The sequence below is a fragment of the Ctenopharyngodon idella genome, chromosome 10 (genome assembly GCF_019924925.1).
Source record: "Ctenopharyngodon idella isolate HZGC_01 chromosome 10, HZGC01, whole genome shotgun sequence".
Lineage (NCBI taxonomy): Eukaryota > Metazoa > Chordata > Actinopteri > Cypriniformes > Xenocyprididae > Ctenopharyngodon > Ctenopharyngodon idella.
Genome location: NC_067229.1, coordinates 23,882,884 through 23,906,391, shown reverse-complemented (window position 1 = coordinate 23,906,391; position 23,508 = coordinate 23,882,884). Strand labels below are relative to the sequence as shown.

The window sequence follows — 23,508 nt, the reverse complement described above, 5'->3', positions numbered from 1 at the left end:
ATATAACAGCTTGTTTTTGCAGTTTTGTCTAATGTCCGTTAAAGCAAAAGTGTACAAAAGTGGGAATTTATGCGATAACGGACACAGCAATGCACCATGTATCATCATTATGTTTGTAGCGTGATCCATTAAAACGTACACTATAGCCTATTTCAATTCAGACCTAGATATTATTACTATTATTCCACTAGGTCTAATATATTGTTCGCTGCAAACATGATGATCTTAAATTTATTAATTATTAATTTACTATTAATAAATGTGTAAAGTTGCATAAAATAGAAATACTCAATAAAGTAGGCTAACTACGTTACCTCAGATGGTTGAATGGTTGGATTCCACAACTGGTAAAATAAAACATATATAAGACAATACAACATTTACTGTAGGAGCCATACAATTTACTGGTGACTTAATTTAAGAAACTGTTCTATTGCGCTTCTGATTTGGCAGTGAAATTCGCCGATTTTGGGTGCGTAAGATGTAAAGGATTCTATGGTCCAGTTAGTATTTTCAGCCCATAATGGCGGCCGCGCTACCGGAGCGCCTTCTAGTGGCTGTTACACAAAAAGTATCAAAGTGTCGCCTCTTGGGTTCTAAGCTCTTTGGCTTGGTTGATCGATCTGCCCCGAGTTCACAGGTTAAATGTCCGAATTCGAGCGGCGGTCCAGACGTAATGCTGCCTTCACGTGCTCTCGGAATTATACGAGTTTCCTAAGTAAAAAAAAACTGCACATGAACGCCCTTCCATTTCGAAACTTGAATGCGATGAGCTCGTAATCGCGACTTCAGATGTGGGAATTATCAAATTTCCGATAGCACGTGAAGGCAGCATTATTCCCAAGTAGGATATGGTCTGCAGCATTAGTTGCATCGCTGTAACTACGTCATCATGACGTCTCGGGTGTTGCGTGGGCTAGCTTTAGCAGCGTTAGCTGTATAACAGTGATGGTGGAAGGTGAAGATTTCTGAAACACATCAACGGAGATCGACATTCATGAGACGAGTTTATTAATGGTGAGGTAAGTGAATGTTTTCTTATGCACAATGAGTGCGTTGTGTTTATCGCATATGGCGTGAATGATGAATGTGTGAATGCGATTGGGTGAACGACAGATAAACACATCAGCAGGGAGAGACAGACAGATCCTATCTACGATCCTCTTTAGTCCTGTCCTGACATAATCTTTAAACCGAAAGTATATATGTATGTGTGTTCAGATATTAGGCGGATGTCATGAATCAGGCTTTGATTTATTATCATATTTTAATCAGGGCTGGAAATGGCTGAGATTCACTGGGGGGACTCTAGTTGGGAAGATTTCTTATTTATTTATTAATTTATTCGTGTTTATATATATATATATATATATATATATATATATATATATATATACTTTCAATGACTTTCCAGATGTATTTAAATATAAAATATTATATATTCTATAATAACATTAAACAGGCCTATTTGATGTTTCCTTCAAACAATGTTTTCTTAATTATCAAGCAAGCACATGAAAGGTCAATGAACAACATTTATGAATTGTGTGTGGCACAAACATGTTCATTCAGCAGAATCTCTGCTTGGAGTAAATTACCTGTTTGATTTTGGCCAAATTAAAGATACATTGTCTAGGAATTTACATATGTGGTGCATACTGAATTGAACAGGTCACAAACATTATACATTTGTCCTCAGGTTAAAAAAAAAACTGTAGAATGTTTGGATGGCTACCTCAGTTTAGTATATCTACTTTGAAAAGACATTTAAAGGGGAATCCAGTTTTAATGGACATGGAAGCTGATGTGCATTCTAAAAAGAATCACATGAGGTTATGATGCTGTTTTTACTTAATGAGCTGCAAGATTCTGGAAATTGAGAATCATAATTTTCTCATGATTCTGAATAGACAAAAAAAAAAAAAAAATGTAATTTACTAGCCACACGTCCTTGTAATTTTATATTTAGTACAAGTTTTTAAAATATTACAACATTTACTGGTTACACTTTATTTTACAGTGCCGTAGTTACATTTTAATTACTTAAATATGTACTGTGTACTATAAATTAACTACATGTACTTAGAGTAACTATAGAGTTATGGTTAGGGTTTGGTTTAGGGTTAGTTACTTGTAATTATGCATAATTTACTGTTATTACTATAGTAAGTACATGCAGTAACGTGTAACTACAGCACTGCAAAATAAAGTGTTACCCATTTTCCATGTTTTATAGCGGTTGTACCAAATGACTTGATGTTTCGGGACATGCGTATGAGCAAGTGAAAACCTGAATTTTTCATATAGTTAAGAGAGAGTTAGTTACTTTGCTTCACAACCATGTGGTCCTTTGCAGGTGTCTGAATGATGTCACATCATATCACGTGATATTGCCCGCATGACTTGATCCAAAATGGCCCCTTTATATTGGTTACTCCGAATGACATCAATGAAATTAATTTTTCCGGACATTCTTTCTCATAACAAAGCAACGACTTCTACACATAATTTTAATACCATTTTGCACTATGTTGATATATGATGTTATAAAATCATGCCAGAATAAGAATTATATACATTTATTACTTTTTAAGATAAATCACAAATGAAATGGCTGTATTAGGCGGTTTAACTGAATGACATTTTGACACTTCAAAATCCTTAAAATACCTTGATATGTAGCAAAATATAATTAAAACCTTTTGGATTCAAAAGCTGTGATTAACTCCTCATAGAGATTTAATCAGATCAACATAATATTTGATCAGTCTAATCTTAAGGCCTTCGTGATGTTACATTGCAAAGATTTAGAGTTTTAGCTGAAGGGCGTTGTCTGTGGCGGCCTGACAAACTTAGATGTTTCGCCATGAAGGAGGAAGCTGTTGTAACTCAGGCATACAGTGTCCGATCTGCCCCAAACTTCACATGTGTGATAAGAGTCCTAGCCTGAAGACATCTATATGCCAATATTCAGCTAATCATAGCGCTACCTGCTGACAACAGAAACACATTTAAATATGCCAGGAAGTATCAAACATACTAGAAACACGTTAAATCATGCAACACTTGGCTAAGTGCTAATGTTTGCGATTAATGCCACGAAACAAGTTGTTGTAATAACTCAGGTAAACAATGTCCGATCTGCTCCAAACTTCACACGATTGATATTAGTCTTAGCCTGAAGACATCTAAATGGCAATATTCAGTAATAGTCAAAGTGCCACCTGGTGGCAGCAGGAAGTGTGGCAAGTCGAAATGACTTTGCCATATTTCAACTGTATTGACTCGCTTACATGCATGTCACTCACTATTCACTGTTTTCCTAAGGCCACCGGGTGGTGGTGGCCCTGGGTGCGAGGGCCCTTTCATCGCTGCTTGCAGCTTTAATTAGTTTTGTTATTTTTTCTTGCTGCTGACTATCGGGCTTTCTCGGTGGCTGCTCCTCGACTCTGGAACAGTCTTCCTCTCAATATTAGATCTTCCCCTTCTGTTTCTACTTTTAAATCCTCTTTAAAAACTTATTTGTATTCTTTATGTTTTAATTAAGGGTGTTTTCGATTGTCCTCAAGGTTTTGATTCAGTGTGTTAATTCTTTTTTTGTATGTGCTTGTGTGTTTTAATTTTGTTTTAATTTTTCTGTACAGCACTTTGGTTGCAACCTCTGTTGTTTTGAAATGTGCTTTATAAATCAATAAATCAATAAACTAAACTAAAGTCATTTTGTGTCAAATCAACCAAATTTCAGAACTTCACCAGCTCAAATTTTTGTTAAAAAAAATCTGTAGAAAGACAAATATAAATAGTGATGAAAGCCAAAATATTAAATGTCATAGATGTATTACATAGATGTGTTACTGAGTAATCCACTGTTTTGCAGAGGGGGGTCAAAATGACAATTTTCACCTGAGATTTGGAGCCATACACAGGGGTGTAAAAATGACTTGTGAAGGATGGCAGCATCAATATTTTATTTTTACACAGAGATTGATAGATGTATTAGTAAAATATGTTTAGCAATCTTTGTTTCTTTATATGCCAACGGTGACGGTTCAAAAATGGCGAAAAGAACTTCTTGTTTTTTGCCTCTAGTTTGCATGCCTGTAACTCTAGAAGTATTAAATATATCTTAATATCCTTATAGATTCTGGTTCTTAACAAACTTTCCTTTTGATATCTTGATTTTAAAGGATTAGTTCACTTCAGAATTCAAATTTCCTGATAATTTACTCACCCCCATGCCATCCAAGATGTTTATGTCTTTCTTTCTTCATTCGAAAAGAAATGAAGGTTTTTGAGGAAAACATTCCAGGATTTTTCTCCATATAGTGGACTTCAACGGCTACCAATGGGTTGAAGGTCCAAATGAGTAAATTATCAGGAAATTTGAATTCTGAAGTGAACTAATCCTTTAAAGACCTTCAATGGTTCAATCCCAGAGATATGGATATCTTTTTTTCTCTCTCTCTCTTTTTTAACTCTATGTTCTTCTTGTCTATATTTATTTATTTTTTTATGTGGATGTACCACTGAGGAGAAGCACAAAGTTTCATTGCATAGTTGTGCAATGACAATAAAAATTATTCTATTCTATTCTAACGCGGCTCCATGAGTAAATCCGTAAATACACATTTTCAGTGGTCAAAAAAACCAAATGTGGGCCATTTTGCATACATCTGATACTTTTTTTTTTTGAAGAGGAATATCTGAAGAACAAATAATGTTGGAACTAGAAATATATATCATGTTTTTCTGTCAACTCAGTTGCATAGAACGTCTTGGTTATGTATATAACCTTAGTTCCCTGAATAGGGAACGAGACGCTGCGTAGTCGCTATGGGAACGCCTCTGCGTGATGTCGTCATGAAGCACGTATGAAATCTGTCCAATCAGGAGACGGAACGTCATAGGCGGGTGACGTCACTGACCAGGAACTATAAAGCCAGCCCGAAAACACACTCATTCAGCTTCTGAAATACTGAAGCAAGTCGCTTACGGGCATGACGGGAGTATGGCAGGGCAACGCAGCGTCTCGTTCCCTATTCAGGGAACTAAGGTTATATACATAACCGAGACGTTCCCTTTCAAGGGAACTCGCGCTGCGTAGTCGCTATGGGAACGAAATCCCAACATCGCCATACGAGCAAGTGACCGTTCGTGTAAGGCCTCAGCGCTCAACTCACAGTAACACCTGCGCCCCCAGAGTGGAGCCGAGGTCTAATTCATAAAACCTCACAAATGTATGCGGTGAGGACCAGCCTGCCGCATCACAAACATCATTTAGGGAAACTCCAAAGATTAAAGCCTTAGAGGCAGCCATACTCCTGGTTGAATGAGCCCGGACGGCCAATGGTGAAGGCTGTCCAAATGACTCATAAGCAAGTGAGATGGCCTCGACCACCCACTTGCTCATTCTCTGCTTGGATGCAGGGAGACCCTTCCTAGGTGCTCCAAAACATACAAATAGCTGATCAGCTTTTCTCCACATGGCAGCTCTGTGGACATAAGCATCCAGCGCCCTCACCGGGCACAGCAGATTTAGCTTTTCCTGGTCCGAGGACGTAAAAGGAGGAGGAGGACAGAAGGCCTGCAGCACAATAGGTCTCACAGGGTTAGTGAGAACCTTAGGTATGTATCCCGGTCTGGGATGAAGGAAAGCCTTAACATTACCAGGCGCAAATTCAAGGCATGATGGAGACACCGACAGGGCCTGAATGTCTCCAATTCTCTTGAGAGACGTAATAGAAAGCAGAAACACAGTTTTGAGCGTAAGGAATTTTTCTGGCACCTCCTCAATGGGTTCGAAGGGGGCCATAGAAAGGCCTTGCAACACAATGGCCAAATCCCAAGCCGGTACTCTCGTGCGAGCTGCGGGTCTCAACCTCAAAGTGCCACGGAGGAAACGAGTGATAAGTGGGTGTCTCCCCAAAGATACCCCACTCAAAGGAGCGTGGTAAGCAGCTAAGGCCGCCACGTACACCTTCAGTGTGGAGGGGGATAACCCTAAAGAAAATCTATCCTGTAGGAAATCCAGTACTGCGCTAACCGGGCAGTTAACAGGATCCCACTGGTGATTTTCACCCCAAGAAGTGAATAATCTCCACTTCAAAGAGTAGAGTTTCCTCGTGGAGGGAGCTCTGGATCGGAGAATGGTCTCTACAACCTCGGTTGAGAGACCGGAACCTCTGAGCTGTGCTCCCTCAGAGGCCATGCCCACAGCTTCCATAGCTCCGGACGGGGGTGCATAATCAGACCGCCCGCCTGAGAGAGAAGGTCCCTCCTGATCGGAATCTCCATCGGAGACCCGTCGAGAAGGGATACCAGGTCCGAGAACCATACTCGAGCCGGCCAAAATGGGGCTACTAACAACAGACGGGCCCCGTCCTGGCGCACTCTCTCCAGAACCCCCAGGAGCAGCGCAATCGGGGGAAAGGCGTACAGTGGCAGCCTCGGCCACGGCTGTACCAAAGCATCCAGCCCAAGAGGTGCTGGGTTTGACATTGAGAACCACAGTGGACAGTGAGTCGTCTCTCGAGACACAAACAGATCCACTTGAGCTTCGCCGTAGTTCTCCCATAAAAGCTTCACTATCTCTGGGTGAAGTCTCCATTCCCCGGGCCTCGGCCCCTGCCTCGACAGGATGTCTGCTCCCACATTCAGGTACCCCGGGATATATACTGCTCTGAGGGAGAGCAGTTTCCCTTGGGACCACAGGAGGATCTGATTCGCCAGCTTGTACAATGGGCGTGATCTCAGACCCCCCTGATGATTCAAGTAAGAGACCACCAAAGTGTTGTCTGATCGTACTAACACATGATGGTCCCTGAGGTCTGGAAGGAAATATTTCAGTGCTAGAAATACCGCCAGCATCTCCAGGCAATTTATGTGCCACGAAAGATGATGGTCCTGCCAAAGACCTTGAGTCGAGCGACCACTCATGATCGCCCCCCCAGCCCGTGAGGGACGCATCTGTCGTTAGCGTGACGCAACGACTGAGAGCCCCCAGCACAGGTCCCTGGGACAGAAACCAAGGTTGCTTCCATATGACTAGAGCACGTAAGCATCGCCGCGTGACTCTGATCATACGAAAAAGATTCCCCCTCGGTGAGAACCCCTTGATTTTGAGCCACCACTGCAATGGTCTCATGTTCAGCAGGCCAAAAGGTATCACGTTGGACGCTGCTGCCATAAGACCTAACAATCTCTGGAACTGTTTGACAGTGAGTGACTGGCCTAGCTTTATGTCTGAGACAGTCGAGAGAATCGATGTTATGCGAGCCGGAGATAGACGGGCGCGCATAATCACCGAATCCCACACCACGCCTAGATAAGTGGTCCTCTGCGCAGGAGAAAGCACACTTTTCTTTGTGTTTAATCTCAACCCCAACCTTCTCATGTGAGCGAGAACAACATCTCGATGTTGGACCGCCATCTGCTCTGATTGAGCCAGAATCAACCAATCGTCTATGTAGTTTAAGATGCGGATGCCCTGCATACGCAAGGGCGTCAGAGCCGCGTCTACACACTTGGTGAAGGTGCGAGGTGACAATGCTAGGCCGAAGGGAAGAACGCGATATTGGTATGCTTCGCCCCCGAAAGCAAACCTTAGGAACTTCCTGTGTTGCGGGAGGATTGATACATGAAAGTATGCGTCTTTTAGATCTATCGTGACAAACCAGTCCTCGGACCTGATTTGTGACACGATGTGTTTGACTGTCAGCATTTTGAACTTGAGCTTTGCTACTGTTCGATTCAACTGCCGTAGATCTAAAATTGGACGCAATCCCCCGTCTTTCTTTGGCACAATGAAATAGCGGCTGTAAAACCCTGACTCCCTGCTGGGAGGAGGAACCCTTTCTATAGCCTCCTTTTGCAAGAGAGTCTGTACTTCTTGTGCCATTACCAGAGCCTGCTCGGGGCCCACCATAGTGGGCAGGACCCCGTTGAATCGGGGTGGGCGTGTTCTGAACTGAATCGCATACCCCCTCTCTATCGTGTGCAGGACCCACTGAGATACTTTTGACAGATTTTTCCACTCTGACAAAAAATCTACTAAGGGAACCAGCCTCTCGAGGCTGGCCTCTGGTGGAATATGGGCAGCCAGCACAGTGCCCTGAAGCGGAACCCCGGCAGGGAACAACTGAACTGACTGCAGAGAAAGCACGCCACCCTCGGGTGACCCGCGAGGAGCTACTGCGCCCCGGTATGATAGCGGGGTTGGCAGAGCTCCCCCCTGAGGGCACCGAAGACAAACAGGCACCGTTGAGAGAGGTGAACACTGTTTGACTCCGGAGGGGACCAGCCTCAGGATCCTGACGCTGCTGGCGTCAGGATTTCTTTGCCGAAGCCCTCTTAGCCGCAGTGACAGCCCTCAGATCTGTCTTGCCCTTGTAGGACTTCGGCTGCGAGCGTTGCTCCGACTCCCAGCTCCTCGGAGGGGGAGTACGGGTAGCAACGCTCTGCTTCTGGTGTTGTCTGTGCTGTTGCGAGGTGCTCGTACTCGGCTTCGGCTGCTCCCGCCCAGCAGCCGAAGGGACTTGGGCACGACGAGGAAGAAACTGCTGCATCGCAGCAGCCTGCTTCCTTGCCTCCTGAAACCTCTCGGTGACAGACGTGATAGCGTCACCAAAGAGGCCAGACGGATTCAGTGGGGCATCCAAGAGAAACGTCTTGTCGGGATCTTTAATGTCAGACAAATTTAGCCAGAGATGGCGCTCCGTGGCCACCAGGGCTGCCATAGAGCGGCCGATTGACTTGGCCGTCTCCTTGGTGGCACGGAGCGCTAAATCTGCTGACTGACGCAACTCATGGATGAAATCAGCCCCCACTTCCTCACTATCGCCCAAGTCTTTCAGCAGGTCAGCTTGGTATGCTTGAATGATGGCCATAGTGTGTAAGCATGCCGCAGCCTGACCTGCTGCCGAGTACGCTTTGCCCACTAATGCTGATGTAGTTTTTAGCGGCTTAGTGGGCAACGTCGGGGCTTTGAGGGACGATGCCGCCTGTGGAGAGAGATGGCTCGCGAGCGTCTCTTCCGCTCTCGCCATCGCCCCATACCCGTGTTTCCTCATGCCCACCACGTTACTGTATGTGGAGGTTTGAGGAGAGTAAACACGGGATGACACCGGTCTCTTCCACGATCTCGACACCTCAGTGTGGAGATCGGGAAAAAATGGTAGCGCCCGACGTGGAGGTAGAGCAGACCTTGATGGTAGGAAGCGTTCATCAAGTTTACTTCCAGTTCTCTGCTCTTGCTTCTCGGCTGCCAATCGATATTAAGCCTGGCAACAGCGCGAGTAAGCACCTCCATGAGCTCCTCGCTCGCGGGAGAGTGAAGTGGCGAGTCTTCAGTCTCTCCCGTTGTCACGCTAACAACGTCCAGCTCCTCGGAACTAGACGCCATTAACGTGACTGTGTCGACTGGAGCGGAAGAAACCGCAACGCGTGCTTCCTGCCTCCGAATCGACACACCGGATGCAGCAGGTGAAGGCAGAGATAAGGCAGGGCCCGTCTCTAACCCCGCTGCTACATCCATTTGCGAACCCCAGGACATGAGACGCATGTGGCAGTTTTCCAAGCACAACACAGTGAAACTAATGAATGTAGGACAGCTTCTTGATTATTACTCCAATGAAAAAAGTAATAATTTGTATGTGCTTGTCACAAACTTAAAGCACAAATTTCACAGTGTCCAATAACCTTCAAAGGGCATAATTACCAAAGTCATAATAAAAAACAAACATCAAGTCTTTTTTAATCTGCCTTTCAAAAATGTGCTAAACAAATATTACAGAACAAATGTTTATAACATAACACTGTGAACCAATGTAAACAACCTAGGGTGACCAGGAGCCCGTTTCAGAAAGGAGGTTAAGTGAAAACTCGGAGTATGTTAACCCTGAAATGAGGGAAACTCTGGGTTTTCCATTTCAGAATAGGAGGTATGTCAAACCTGAGAAAGCAGGTTAAGTCAAGCCTGTTTCTGAAAGAGAGGTAACTTATACTCAGAGTCAGTTACCATGGTAACTTACTTTGTGAACCTAACCTGGTCGGGAGCAGATTTTCTTCAGTAAACCCAGAGTTTCCTTCGGTCTCCTCCCCCTTTTTAAAGTGCAAGTGATGTTTAAATAGTTCGTTCATTCATTCATTCACACTGCAAAAATGCTTTTCGTACTGAGTATTTTTTGTCCTATTTCAAGTAGAAATATCTAAAAATTCTTGAATCAAGATGGAATTTGCATATAAGAAAATGATATAAGATATTTAGTCTTGTTTCATGGGGGGATCTAAATTAAGTGCATTTTACTTAAGTAAAATTATCAATATCTGCCAGTGTGGTAATAAAAATAATCTTAATGCAAACGGAAAACAAGATTATTCAGAGTGTCTATTACTAAGTGCAAATTTACAGTAGCTCCGCCCACCAATGTCACACAAGGTTAAAATTGACATATGTACTTGTGGCTGCAGTGGTGTAGGTAGTAGTGTGTTGGGTCAGAGAATTAACTTGTGATGCGATTGATTGGGTTCGAATCTGCCTTCTGCCAAGCTCGCTATTCTCCCTTTTCCCATCACATATCACATCAGAAAGGCATTTATTTTCAATAAAAATGAAGAAAATGTTCTAAAAATGGAAGTAAATTGTCTAACGAGTGTTTAATAATGATAAAATCATTTACGCTCTGTTATTATTGCATCCTGTTAAATTATTATTTTTTTATTCTTCTTTTTTGCATGTGGGATACCATGAAAACGAATATTAGTTTAATAATTTACCATTCTACCAGTTTTCACCTCTGATATTATAACAGTGATAAGAATTAAACTTGCATTGACTCAGAAGTATGCAGACGTCATTTTGTCACGTGCTGTTGCCATGGTGAATCGTAATATCGGAGCTCCATTGATGATGGCTTTTCATAGTCGTGGTGCACGCGCTTAACTCCAAGTCAACCTACTCAGAGTCGATTGAACTAACTCAATTCAACTGTTCTGAAACAGAAAACTCAGAGTTTCCCATTTCAGGGTAAGTCAACTCAGAGCCCCAGGGGCCCATTTCAGAAAGGAGGTTAAGTGAAAACTCTGAGTATGTTAACCCTAAAATGGGTTAAACTCTGGGTTTTCCATTTCAGAATGGGAGGTATGTCAAACCCGAGAAAGCAGGGTAAGTCAAGCCCGTTTCTGGAAGAGAGGTAACTTACACTCAGTCAGTTACCTGGTCGCGAGCAGGTTTTCTTCGGTAAACTCAGAATTTCTTTCGGTCTCCTCCCCCTTTTTAAAGTGCAAGTGATATTTAAATCATTCATTCACATTGCAAAAATGCTTTTCTTACTGAGTAGCCTATTTTTTTTGTCTTATTTCAAGTACAAATATCTAAAAATTGTTATATAGGCTAGATAATCCATCTTGATTTAAGAAAATGATATAAGATATTTAGTATTGTTTCCTGGGGGGTATCTAAATTAAGTGCATTTTACTTTTGTAAAATTATCTGCCAGTGTGGTTATAAATATAATCTTAATGCAAAAGGAAAACATTATAACATGATTATTCAGAGTGTCTTAAGTGCAAATCTATAGTAGCACTGCCACTGCCCACCAATGTCACACAAAGTTAAAAACAACAAGCGTGATTGATGGCTTCAGTGGAGTAGAGAGTAGCATGTTGGGCGCGGAGAACAAACATGTGACGCGATTGACCGGGCTCAAATCCGCCTTTTGCCAAGCTCGCTTTTCTCTCTTTTCCCATCACATATCAAATCAGAAAGCATTTATTTTTCAATAAAAATTCAGAAAATGTTCTAAATATTGAAGTAAATTGCCTAACGAGTGTTTAATAATGATAAAATCATTTACACTGTTATTATTGCATCCTGTTAATGTATGTATCTGCCAGCATAAAATATAAATAGTATCTAAATTGTACTTAATTTTTCTTCTGGGAAGCATGCAAGTATCTTCTGTTGCTTCCGAAGGGCAGTACTAAATGAAAAACAATGATATTTCAACAAAATAAGGATAATTGATACATCTTCATCCTGTTCAAAGGTTTTCAAATAATATGCATTTGTATGATCTCTCTTATTTTGTTAAAATTATTCACATTTTCACAGATTCTGCAAGTGGTTCACATACTTTTTCTTGCAACTGTGTGTGTGTGTATGTGTGTATATATATATATATATATATATATATATATATATATATATATATATATATATATATATTATGAACATTAATGACAGACAAATATTTAATTAGGCTACTGTCATTTTAAGGCCAAATCTATGGATATAATATAGGCCTACTGACATACCCTTTTTTTCACCCACCTGTTTACGTCCACTTAAGCCATAACCGACTGTATTTACGTGAAATACTCCACACTAAGGACATTTTGACAGCTATTTGTGCATTTGACCATTCAGGCACAAGGAGAACTGATTGTGCGCCGTCTAAGAGAACTGGGATCGAGAGAGAGAGAGAGAGAGCGCTTCTGGTCTGTGTCATTCAGCATGTTTTGCATGCAGTTCGCAATGTGTGGGTTGTCATCATTAATTTTGAAGTATTTCCACATCCCCGAGGCTGACGTTGTTTCTGCTGCTGCCATCGGTGTCTCTGTACACGGAAAAATCTGCCAGTTACGTCACGTGAGGTATCGGTCTTTGGTATCGGGGGTATTTTTACGAGTACGAGTAGAAGTACGTGAGCTTGGTATCGGTGCATCCCTAAATAATCTATGGCTGCATCCGAAAACCTAGGCAGCTGACTTGTTGCCTCACTGCCTTATCAGGCAATGACGTGTAAGGCAGCGTTTGTGCATGAAGGCACCTGACGAAACTGATTTCGTACAGACTACTGAGGCAGCGTAACAGTTTAATGATCTACAACAAAATAGCGCAAGCTTTGGTGAGAACTAAACAAACATTTAATTACTACAGTAATTACTGCACGAAGTGAAGCTAACATTGGATTCGGATGTGCCTTGATGCCTTCCTACCTTGAAAAGTGTCCTCCGAAGGCAGCATTTTCCAGTTTTCGGACACAGCCACTCTTAGTCATTGATTAAACTGATTCATTCAAAAAGCTGATTCATTCAAGGTAAGGAAACACTGTGTTGCTCAGAGACGCAATTAGTCATACCCAGTACAACAAAAAAAGTTTTTTTTTTTTGTTTTTTTTCAGTGCTGAGACAGATCAGGGTATAGGATCAGTCATCCCTAGCTATGAATAGTGAAATTGAAGTGTAAAATAATTAACTCCCAATTTTAGTGCCCAGGATTAGCATGTTTGTCACAGTGAGTTTGTGTGTGTTTGTGTGTGAAATGTTCATGTCTTTGATGGCGTTACAGTGAAGGTGTGCCTTTTAAAGATGCATATAATGTGTGGTGTTGTTACAGCTCTGTGTCATGTCTGTGAAGAGCCCCTCAGACTTACTCAATGAAAACACGTACATACCACCTTCACTGACTCTTGACCTCTGCTTATCCTATGAAAGAAAGTTGGGCCTGAAAGATACTCCTGGGTCAACCTCTTTCTCTCCAAAGAGTCGACACAATTACGCCAGTACAACCTCCATCCAGCTCCTCAAAGGCATGGGAGGACTAGATGATGATGCATCCCTCCAGCACCAGGAAGATGAATGGAGCAGAAATCAGGAAAATGAACATGGTCTTCCAGTCTCTGAGAGCAACACCAAGTGGATGAAAGAAGATCAGAACCAAATATGCAAGCTAGCAGAACAGCAGCAGCAAGACCAGAATCTCAATCTGGTTGAAAACAAGAATGAATCCACAGATAGAAACCCAAACCAGAACTCACAGCGGCGAAATGAAGAGAAGAACAAGACCCTGAAAGCGCTCTGCTCTGACCTGCATGATTGGGCGGCTGATGAACATCTTCTGATTTACTCTTCTGCTGCCATGATGGAGAAGAATCAGGAAAACCAAGAGCAGATGAGAGACAAGGAAGCAGAAAGAGAGGAAGAGGAAAATTTAAATCCCAGTGGATGCGTGAACATAGACCCATCTGAAATTCAGAAGAAAGGAGGCGAAAGTGGCAGCAGAAATGCTTGTTTGCTGTTTGGCAAGAACGGCGTTACCAGTGACGAGGACTCCAGCTGCATGTCGCTGTCACAGGAAAGCACTGCAAGCAGCACCCCCGATGAAGAGCCAGGTAGGTCACACAGAATGGCAGGTGATCACAGAGAAAATTCCCAAGTAAAAAAAGTGTAGTCAGATTAAACTGTGTGTCGTTCACTAAACCTCAGTATTAGTTGTGTAACCAGATTAATCATATCTTGCTGACTTTTGCGCTGTTGTTCCTGTAAAATAAAAGGTAACTACTTCTGTCAGTACACATGCTATGCTGCCTGTGATTTAGTGATTTTAATTATGTCGATAAAAATATCTAGCTCTCAAGTGTTTGTTAGGCTATTGTTATAGGAACTGTTGTTATCAATTAAGTTTTATTCAGTGTTTTTCCCTTTTACCTGAGTAAAGAGTATAACCAATTATATCGTGGCAAACATAAACATACACAAGATTTCACAGAGCATCTTCTGTATGCCTGATGTCATTGAGACTGATTATATGAATTTAATCTAGGAAACTGACTAAAATAACAATGAGCACAATGAACATCATATCTACTACAAGCAGGCTCATCTTGTGTAACTGAGCTGTGCCTATAGGGAAAAAAAGACCTCTTATTAACTGTTTAGTCCATAACGACCATACATTATAAACTGGTTTTGGCGAGTAAGCTATTGAGAACTATTGAAATTCACATTTGTGACGCATATTACTGCCATCTGCTTTACCTGACCACTTGTGATCGGATCACTCGAAATGTTAATACCAGGTGTAAACAGGCCCAAGGAGAACATGTTTCATTGTTGGTTGTAGAGTCCTATTGGGATGGCAGTGCATTTGAAACAGACACGGACCTGCCCGCTGGTTGGATGCGAGTGCAGGACACATCAGGCACCTACTACTGGCACATTCCCACAGGTACCACACAGTGGGAGCCACCTGGGCCCCTGGAGGAGAGACCAGCCAGTGCATCGCCTGCGCTCACACCCACTGACGAGCCACAGGTGCATGCATGTCATCATATATATGTCTACAAAAATATTTCTTTCTTATTTAAATGGTTTGCAGTTATTAATATTAATAAGTATTATTTTAACCCATGTGAATGCTAATGTCTTTGTACGTGTCTTTAAACATTAATTAGATTACATGGAGCTGTGTTTCACAACCAAACACATTCAGTGTTGAAGAACTCTGGCAGGTAGGTTCATAATGGAGTCACTTGACTTGACAAACACCTCATTCTTTTTTTTTCTTCTTTTTTTTTAAGTCCATATAATGCTTTTTTTTTATCGCTCAGAAGGAGGATGTAGCTTCTGATAAAAGTCTGAAGGAGTTTGAGGGAGCGACTCTACGCTACGCCTCCATCAATCTGAGGTACAAGATCGATCAAACATCACAGACTTGACGACTGAGCATGAAACAGTATTACTCCACAATAACATTTACGTTGCATTGCATTTATGCATTTCGTAGACACTTATCTAAAGCCACTCACTTAGTAGTGAGGAAATTTCACAAATGGACTTATTGCACAGGTGGCAACCTATCACGGTACCATGCTTGAATTCACTGAGCTCCTGAGAGCGACCCATTCTTGCACAAATGTTTGTAGAAGCAAGATTGTAGGAGCAGGGTTGGTACTGAACTGTGCAGGAAGAGAACAGGATTGGGCACCTCTGCTCTACTGTTTGAGTTACAGGAGCATTGACCCTTCTCTGTGTCATCATCTTGTTGTGTGCAGTTTTTCTCAGTCTGAGGAGGAAGAGGAACAGACTTATGTCAGCAGTATTGAGGGGGCGAAGGTAAACGCACAAATGACTGATCACATGCACATCATCAAGATGTTTGTTTTCTCCATGTTTGTTTTCTTTGTGTGTGTGTGTGTGTGTGTGTGTGTTTTGCAGTGCTTTGCAGTGCGTTCTCTGGGCTGGGTGGAGATATCAGAGGAGGAAATGGCTCCTGGCAGGAGTAGTGTTGCCGTTAATAACTGTATTCGACAACTGTCCTACCAGAAACACAATCTAGATGACACAGCTGGCATCTGGGGTGAGGTATGTGCATATGTGTGGAAATCGTTAGAATTTGAAAGAATGAATGGATAAAAGAGACATTGGCTATGTTTGATAACAGTTAGGCATGTGACTGTATCAACTTTTCATATCACAATAATTGCTGAAGGTTTTGTCAAGTATACAGTATTATCAGTATTGAATTAAGTTACAAAAAGTTAAACTTAAGTGTTGTCTTCATATGTTTATTAACGTTTTGTTCTTGTAACAAAAAAGAACTGACCATTTATTTATAAATATATTTATTTATATAACTATTGTTAGGGGCTAAGTGCATGAAAAAATGTAAACATTGTTTAATACAATGTTTCCCCAAAACCTTTAATTTAATCCCCCCAAAATAGACTAGTCGTAATTAATGTTTTAAGATTTGTCTAATTCTAATGCTCTTTAACGTGATATATTGTTTATATTTTGTATTCTTGCAGTTCTGCTATAAAATAAGGTGATCAGACTCTGAAGTATTGGGCATACACATAGAGTATAGCTTGCGCACTCCCTTTTAAATCACAAAATATGGGCACAGCAATTGATACAGGCTGCAACGGAATTTTTTTTTTATGCTGCTGTTTGAAGCTTCCGCTTTTCGAACGCGGAAGTGTGATAAAGGCCTATATGATAGTATGCCATTGTTTGTGTTTGTGTTGGTTTGTAGGGGAAGGAAATGCTGCTGGTGCTGGAGAATGAGACTCTGAATCTGATCGAGCCTCGTGAGCGAACGCTGCTCCACTCTCAGCCAATCGTCAGCATCCGTGTTTGGGGAGTGGGACGCGATGATGGCAGGTGAGTCTGTAAGCAACTCAGTTGCCGGCATAAGAGATAATTGATCTTAACCTTTCTTTTGCCTCATTTTTATCTTCTGTAGTAACAGCAATACTCTGACTGAAGCTTTTTTAATATATAATTAATATGATGCTGAATTACTATGTTATTGTGTTTTCATTCTGTCTGTCCTGCTGCATCATGGATCCCAGGGAGAGGTAGTGTGCTGTGTATTGTATTTATTGTTTTATTGTTTGCATACAGATGACTCCAACTGTTTAAGTAAACATGTTTGTGACAACCAAGTTAACGTGTGGCACCTTTCTACGTTTTGTTTTTCTCCCATATTTAGCATGATTACTTAGCATATTAAGAGCATTTCATAATGAACAATGTTATAATTTGGAAGAATTATTTAGTTGATTATTTAAGACAAGGGAAGACAACAAAACCTGAAACTACTAGTTAACTTTATTTTGTGCTCTTGATGAGAGTTTAACTTATTAGATTATGTACGTTGTTTTTAGTAGTTTATTACTTTGAGCAAAAATATAAAAACAGCCCATACTTTTCTTAAGAGGTAAACCCTGCACCCCCAGTATGTTTTCTCAGTCCATGTGCCATACACATAGGTGTCTAAATGTAAAAATAAATAAATAAATGCATAAAATAGCCTGCTAAAAAATCTGATCTAACATTTTATATTCATATCCAGTTGGGAGAAATATTTACTTTTTTTTTTTTTTTGGTGAATATTGGTAAAAATTCTTAGACATCACCGCTTTGGCTTTCGGGGCCCAAGATTCTCTATTTTGAGCGTTTAAGTTTTTTTTTTTTTCTTTTACAAAGTACTACGGTTGCCCCGATGGAAATGTATAACTGATCAAAAAAAAGTATTGTCCGAAAATCCCCTGGGAAGGAAATATAGAGAACCTCTTGGAACTTTAATTGAATACCCCTGTGCTATAGTATAGCTATAGTCGAAACCCTGGAGTAAGTGATGACAATTTTTTCCTCATAGGGTTAACAATTCCTTATTTTCCAATATATAAATTAATGAAATGCTGCCTATTCTTCACTTCCAGAAGATAAAATTATTTTGATGGAAAACTGCAGTTGACAGCAGGTTTATAAATGCTTCTCATTATAAATATAAGACCCTATGATTCTTCCAGGATTATTTCTCATCACGTCCCAAAACGATGTAAAGTAAATTAATCTTATTAAACTTGTTGCTTTTTATCAAGTTGATGTGGGTGTTGACTGTTTGCATGGATCGCCGCAGATCATTAACGTATGAATAGCGCAGTGTCTGTAGACGTGTTCATGTTAGCGGTGATGAGCTCACACAGGAAAGACTGTACATCTCTCTGTTTTCATACAGATTACATAAACAGAATATTTGTTTTCGTTTTGAATTAGATAATTTATAAGTCAACACTTAAATGTTTCTATAGATATATTGCTCATGTCTGTGTGACAAGCATTCGCTGAGTTTTGTTCATTTTTGTGACGCGCTCCAGAAAAACGTTTACAGAGACCAAGACGGTAGAATGCACGCCCTGTTTTTTATTTTACAAAAGCACAATGTTATGATTGTAATTGGACACAAATAAAAAATTAGACCCTTTACAGTTTCAAATGATTTATTGCATTTATCTGCAATATGACCATAAATGATGGAGCATTTTGTTTATTTTGCTGCTTGAAAAAATTCACCAAAACGCGCCTGCACGTTCGTCGACCCCAGAGGGTTAAATCGTGATTATGGACTAGTGTCTGTGAATATTAAAATGCAAAAAGACTGCTATTTAAATACAGGGCTTAAAGTTTTCCGGCACCGTGCCAGATCTCCAGCGTGCGGCATTTGGCTGCGGAAAAAAATATAGTCCTACATTTGTCTTGACTTCCTATCGTGCTTCATTTCATTCATACAGTTTGTACTCATTAATTGATCATATTGTACAATCGAATAGTAAAAGTGTGTATGATGTAGTGTTTTAGTTGATAGCAGCCTACTTTTGACAAAGCTGATTTCTGAGAGACGCAAGAGAAACGTGGCTATTTGATTTACGAACGCGCTGCTCATTAGAATTTTCACCCATTTGTGTATCATATCGTCTATCATCTCGCAAGGTTTAAACATTTAAATACATATAAAGTAGAAAATGTTTATGATGCAGTATCTTATTGATGTATTAGACAAATTTTGTCAAAGCACTCATTTCTGAGAGACAAACAGCGCGGCTATTTGATTTGCGCTGTGCTCAGTTTACACTCATTCACTTCACACACACACATTAGCCTATTGCGTAGTAATTTTAGAGATTTGTGTAATTTTGTGCTATCCTTCAGCTCACCTGTTATTCATCAAACACAAGGAGTGAATGACTATTTTCCCATACACTGGGTTGAGACCATGGACGTCTCTCGAGCTGTTGCGATCTTTCTTGGCACTCTGTAGAGTGACTGATCGCTGCAGCGCTTAAGTTCACGCAGAGAGCACATGAACCAACCACATAGCCTACCTGTCAACACTCCCGTTTTCACACCCATCTCCCTCCCCCCTCCCGTTTTGCTATTTCTATGGAAACTCCCATAATTTGTATGGCCCAAACCTCGTTATAAGAATAATCAAATAATTATATTATTCCAAGGTTGTCCAGTTGCCAGATTTTGTATGAAACACATTCTACTCGCGCAATCGACACATACAAATTCAAACCCATTTGTGACCTCAACCTGGCAACCTACAACCCCGTTGCGCTGTTGATATCTGCGCAGTCGACACGAGAAGTTGAATCAAGGCAAGCATCACAATAAACCTCACAAGAATCGAAAATAGGCTACTTTCCCATAAACTGGAGTGAGATCATAGACATCACGTCTCTGTCGCGATCTTTCCTGGCGTTCTGTGGCGCGTGACAGTGCCATCAGTTCAAGCAGCGCGCACGAACCGATCATCTCTTCCACTTTATTGTTACAACATGAAATAAACATGAATGAACCTCTGAAGGTATGTTGAAAGATACAGTACAACTTAAAAAAAAATCTGTACTATGTCTCATGTAATCGCTCAATGAGTGTTTCAACCGCAGAAATACATCAATAAAACAGATTGTAAAAAGTGTCACGTTTACTGTCGCATTTACCTCAGAAAAGCCGTTCAGTGTCCAAAAACTCGTTAGATAATATCCCTTATTTGTACTTAACATGTGCTTCAATATTGAATGTATGTTTGAATAAATCCGTTTTATGGCAGCCACCATTTAAATGTTTAACGAAGGAAATGTTAAATGTTTATGAAAGAGAAAATCGTTTTCAAATAATGTTTTTATATTTAGTGTACAAATCGATTTAATTTTAACCTTTTAATAATATAATGATGTACCAACTGTTGCTCCTGTTTACAGCATTAGTTGAGAGATAGTTGATTGATGGAACAATCGGTTATCGGCCAAAATCCATACCAGTAGTTTTTCCGGGTTGCATCCATTGCTGGAGCGGTTGAGAAGGGTGCGCTGTCATTACACAGTATGAGAGTGCTGAGCATTGGTGTGGTCTGATGGCATTATACAGAAAGAGAGGGGCCTCTAGAGGCAAAATAAAAACTATCACTGGCGCCTCGTGTTGTTTATATTGACACGTGATGCTGTGCGCTGCACAGGGGGAACACGGAGAGCGATGACCAGGGTTAATAAATTAATTAATTATGCAACAAAGTTTGTTTTGGCTGTACAGCAGCTCTAGAAGAAAGTAGTGTCATTGTCCAGCTTAAGTAAGTTAAGTGTTGATTCATTTCCATTGTAAAAATCATTAGTTATTAATTTACTTAATTTATCTATACAGCAGCTCTGGAGAAAAGACAGTGATGTCATTGTCCATGTCAGTTCAGTTCTCATACAATAGTGTCAATGCAGTCAGATCAATAATATTGTTGAATATTTAATGTAGTAACTACTACACAGAGGCACAACAGTCAGCAGCGCTTCAGCAACTTATTCCTTGTAGTGTTTGAGAACCTGTGCCAGCTGTGAGTCATTCTCATTCTTCCTCTGCATCAAGGGGAGCAGAAGAGTGATGCAGCAGCTTTGGTACCCCCTCCCAAAGATTGGGGCCCATGGACTCGTCCTAACAGATGTATTGGCTTGATGTTGACAACTAAGGTTTTTCTGCAAGGTCCTTCTCAGATAATATGTTTTCTGAATGTTGTTTCAGGGCTCTGTGTCAAAAATGTCAAAAATTTCATGCACCGCTCAGTGACATGGACATTGTTCCAGGTAGTCATGTGACATGCCATAAGTCTAGATGGGTGCCTGGTCAGTTCCATCAGATCTTGCCTGTGCAGCATTTGAAATGTCTGTCGAATGACATTTTCAGATGGATTTGGACTCTTACACAATGCAATCACAGTTGTCTCTTGCTGCTTCGTTAAGTTAGTTTCGTGTATTGAAATATAAAGGTCAACTGCATTCCAAACAGCATAAATTATGTCTTTGTAGAGCATTTAAGGTAAAACGATACTGAACATTGTAAGCACAAAGCGCGTGTTTCACTGTGTGCACAGTCACTGTCACATTTGAAATCATGTGGATTTTCGGGAAACATTGCATTCTTGCTCGTATAATAATGATCAACAATGAAAACAATAACTCACAGAAGGGCATGTTTTTGTATCGAAGAGAGTTTTAGTTTTGCACATTTTAAGTCTTACAGTGGAGTAAAACACTTCACTGTGTTTTGTTCTGGTGATTGGTTTGTAATGATCTAAGCAAATCATATGACTGTTCTACTGTGTTAAGCACTTTTTGGGTAAGTCTACACTAGGGGTGGGACGGTTCAGATTTCTCACGGTTCGGTTTGTATCATGGTTTTTGTGTCACGGTTTCGGTACAGTTCGGTATGTGCTATGTTCAGTAAAAAAAAATAGGACAATTGTCAAATAAAGATAAAGAAAATAAAAACAAATAATCTAACTACAAGAAACAGCACAAATATACGTGAGAGCTAAGATACAAATAAAATAAACAATGCTTTACAGGTTTTTCAGGTATCTAACAGCTTTCAGGTACAGAAATTGAATAAAGTAATCAAATATAAAATAACACTGCATATAAACTTCTTTGAATAGTTAAATAAAGATGAAACATTATTGAAGTTACAAAAGCTATTCAGTCAAGAGTGATTTCTTCATGCTTTGTCATTCGATTAACATTAAAACACACAGAACAGGAATATTAGTCTGCTGTCCCTTTAAGACCTAATTCAAAGATCCAGTACACTGATACTGATACACATGCGTTGTCTGTCTCGTTTTTCTCTTAAGACATAACCTACTATGTTTGTTAGGATACTCGCTAAGATGGGCATGTTGACATAATTTTTGTGTGAATTTGTCCATTTAGATTCAAGACTTGAAAGAGAATTTGCGCGAGAGTATTTGCGCGCTGTGACGCGGCTCTACATGTACGCGCTTCGGATGAGTACACACACACAAATCTCCTCACAGCATGCACGAGTTGTCTTTCGCGTCTTACGGATGAATGTTTAAATTGGTAAGGTTTAAATGAGTTTTGTTTAAACACAGATAGCAATGTGAGATGTTCAGGTCTCACCTGCGCTTGCGTCGCGCACTATCTACACCCGGGTGATGACGGCGTAAATGACTGCTCATAGAGCATTCGGCACGTCATTGAACATTTGTTTACAACGAGTGACTGTTTTGTCCATGTTCTTTTGATCATCACTGTTGTAACGTATTGGGAAACCACAATGCATATCCATCGACTGAAACATACATTAGCCGAATCCGTCTGTCTGTTTTGCACGTTGTTTTCAACAAACCATATTATAGATGCATCGTCAGATTTGTGCGTGCCGAACCGTGTGTGGAGAACTGAACGGTTCGTTTTTTTTTTTTGTTGTTGTTGTTTTTTTGTTTTTTTTTTCAGCAAACCGTCCCACCCCTAGTCTTCATGGTCTTTGACCTGAGCATCCTTAGTCTGCATTTTCTGTAGATTTCATGTTGACATAAAATGTTTTCTATCACAACATATATGCAGCTGTTTAGGTTTGTCTCTTGTCTCTTATTGCAGGGACTTTGCATATGTGGCCCGAGACAAGCTGACTCATGTGCTCAAGTGTCATGTATTTCGGTGTGACACCCCTGCGAAAAACATTGCCACAAGCATGCATGACATCTGCTCTAAGGTAAGGACACCTTAGCTGCTGGCTGAAAATATTCACATTCTTGTTTAAACATTGAAGTTGTTGTGCATTTTGCTGTAGAGTGCAAAATATCCTAGATTTATTGAAATTATAACGTTTCAGGTATTTATGAGCAAAGAATAATAAATGGAGTGGTTCATCAGAAAACTACTTGAGAGTGAGGTGACTAATAGTATGTGATGTAGATGACAACCTAACTTTTGTTGGGTATGAGGATAAAGGTAATAAAATACACAAAATTCCTGAGCGTGTGTCAAATTGAAGGGTGATCTTGCCTTCTCTATCGCTGGCCCAAGACTGTGGAATAATCTGCCATTGGATGTTAGATCTTCCTTAACTCTTAATGTTTTTAAGGAC

General features: G+C 40.6%; 1 protein-coding gene across 6 annotated transcripts in view; it reads left to right on the top strand.

Moving 5' to 3' along the window:
• Window positions 1-663: 663 nt before the first annotated feature.
• The window catches only part of apbb1 (amyloid beta (A4) precursor protein-binding, family B, member 1 (Fe65)), a 42,745-nt gene continuing 19,900 nt past the window's right edge, over window positions 664-23,508 (top strand). Inside the window, exons 1-9 of one of the 6 annotated variants that reach the window (XM_051908822.1) lie at window positions 664-1,017; window positions 13,397-14,171; window positions 14,903-15,093; window positions 15,234-15,290; window positions 15,390-15,466; window positions 15,834-15,894; window positions 15,997-16,143; window positions 16,817-16,944; window positions 23,019-23,133. In XM_051908822.1, the coding sequence (XP_051764782.1) occupies window positions 1,015-1,017; window positions 13,397-14,171; window positions 14,903-15,093; window positions 15,234-15,290; window positions 15,390-15,466; window positions 15,834-15,894; window positions 15,997-16,143; window positions 16,817-16,944; window positions 23,019-23,133 (1,554 nt within the window). In that variant the 5' untranslated portion in view covers window positions 664-1,014. Of the gene's footprint in view, window positions 1,023-13,396; window positions 14,172-14,902; window positions 15,094-15,233; window positions 15,291-15,389; window positions 15,467-15,833; window positions 15,895-15,996; window positions 16,144-16,816; window positions 16,945-23,018; window positions 23,134-23,508 lie in introns of all 6 variants that reach the window. The other 5 variants (XM_051908823.1, XM_051908825.1, XM_051908826.1 and 2 more) reach the window with 5 other exon arrangements.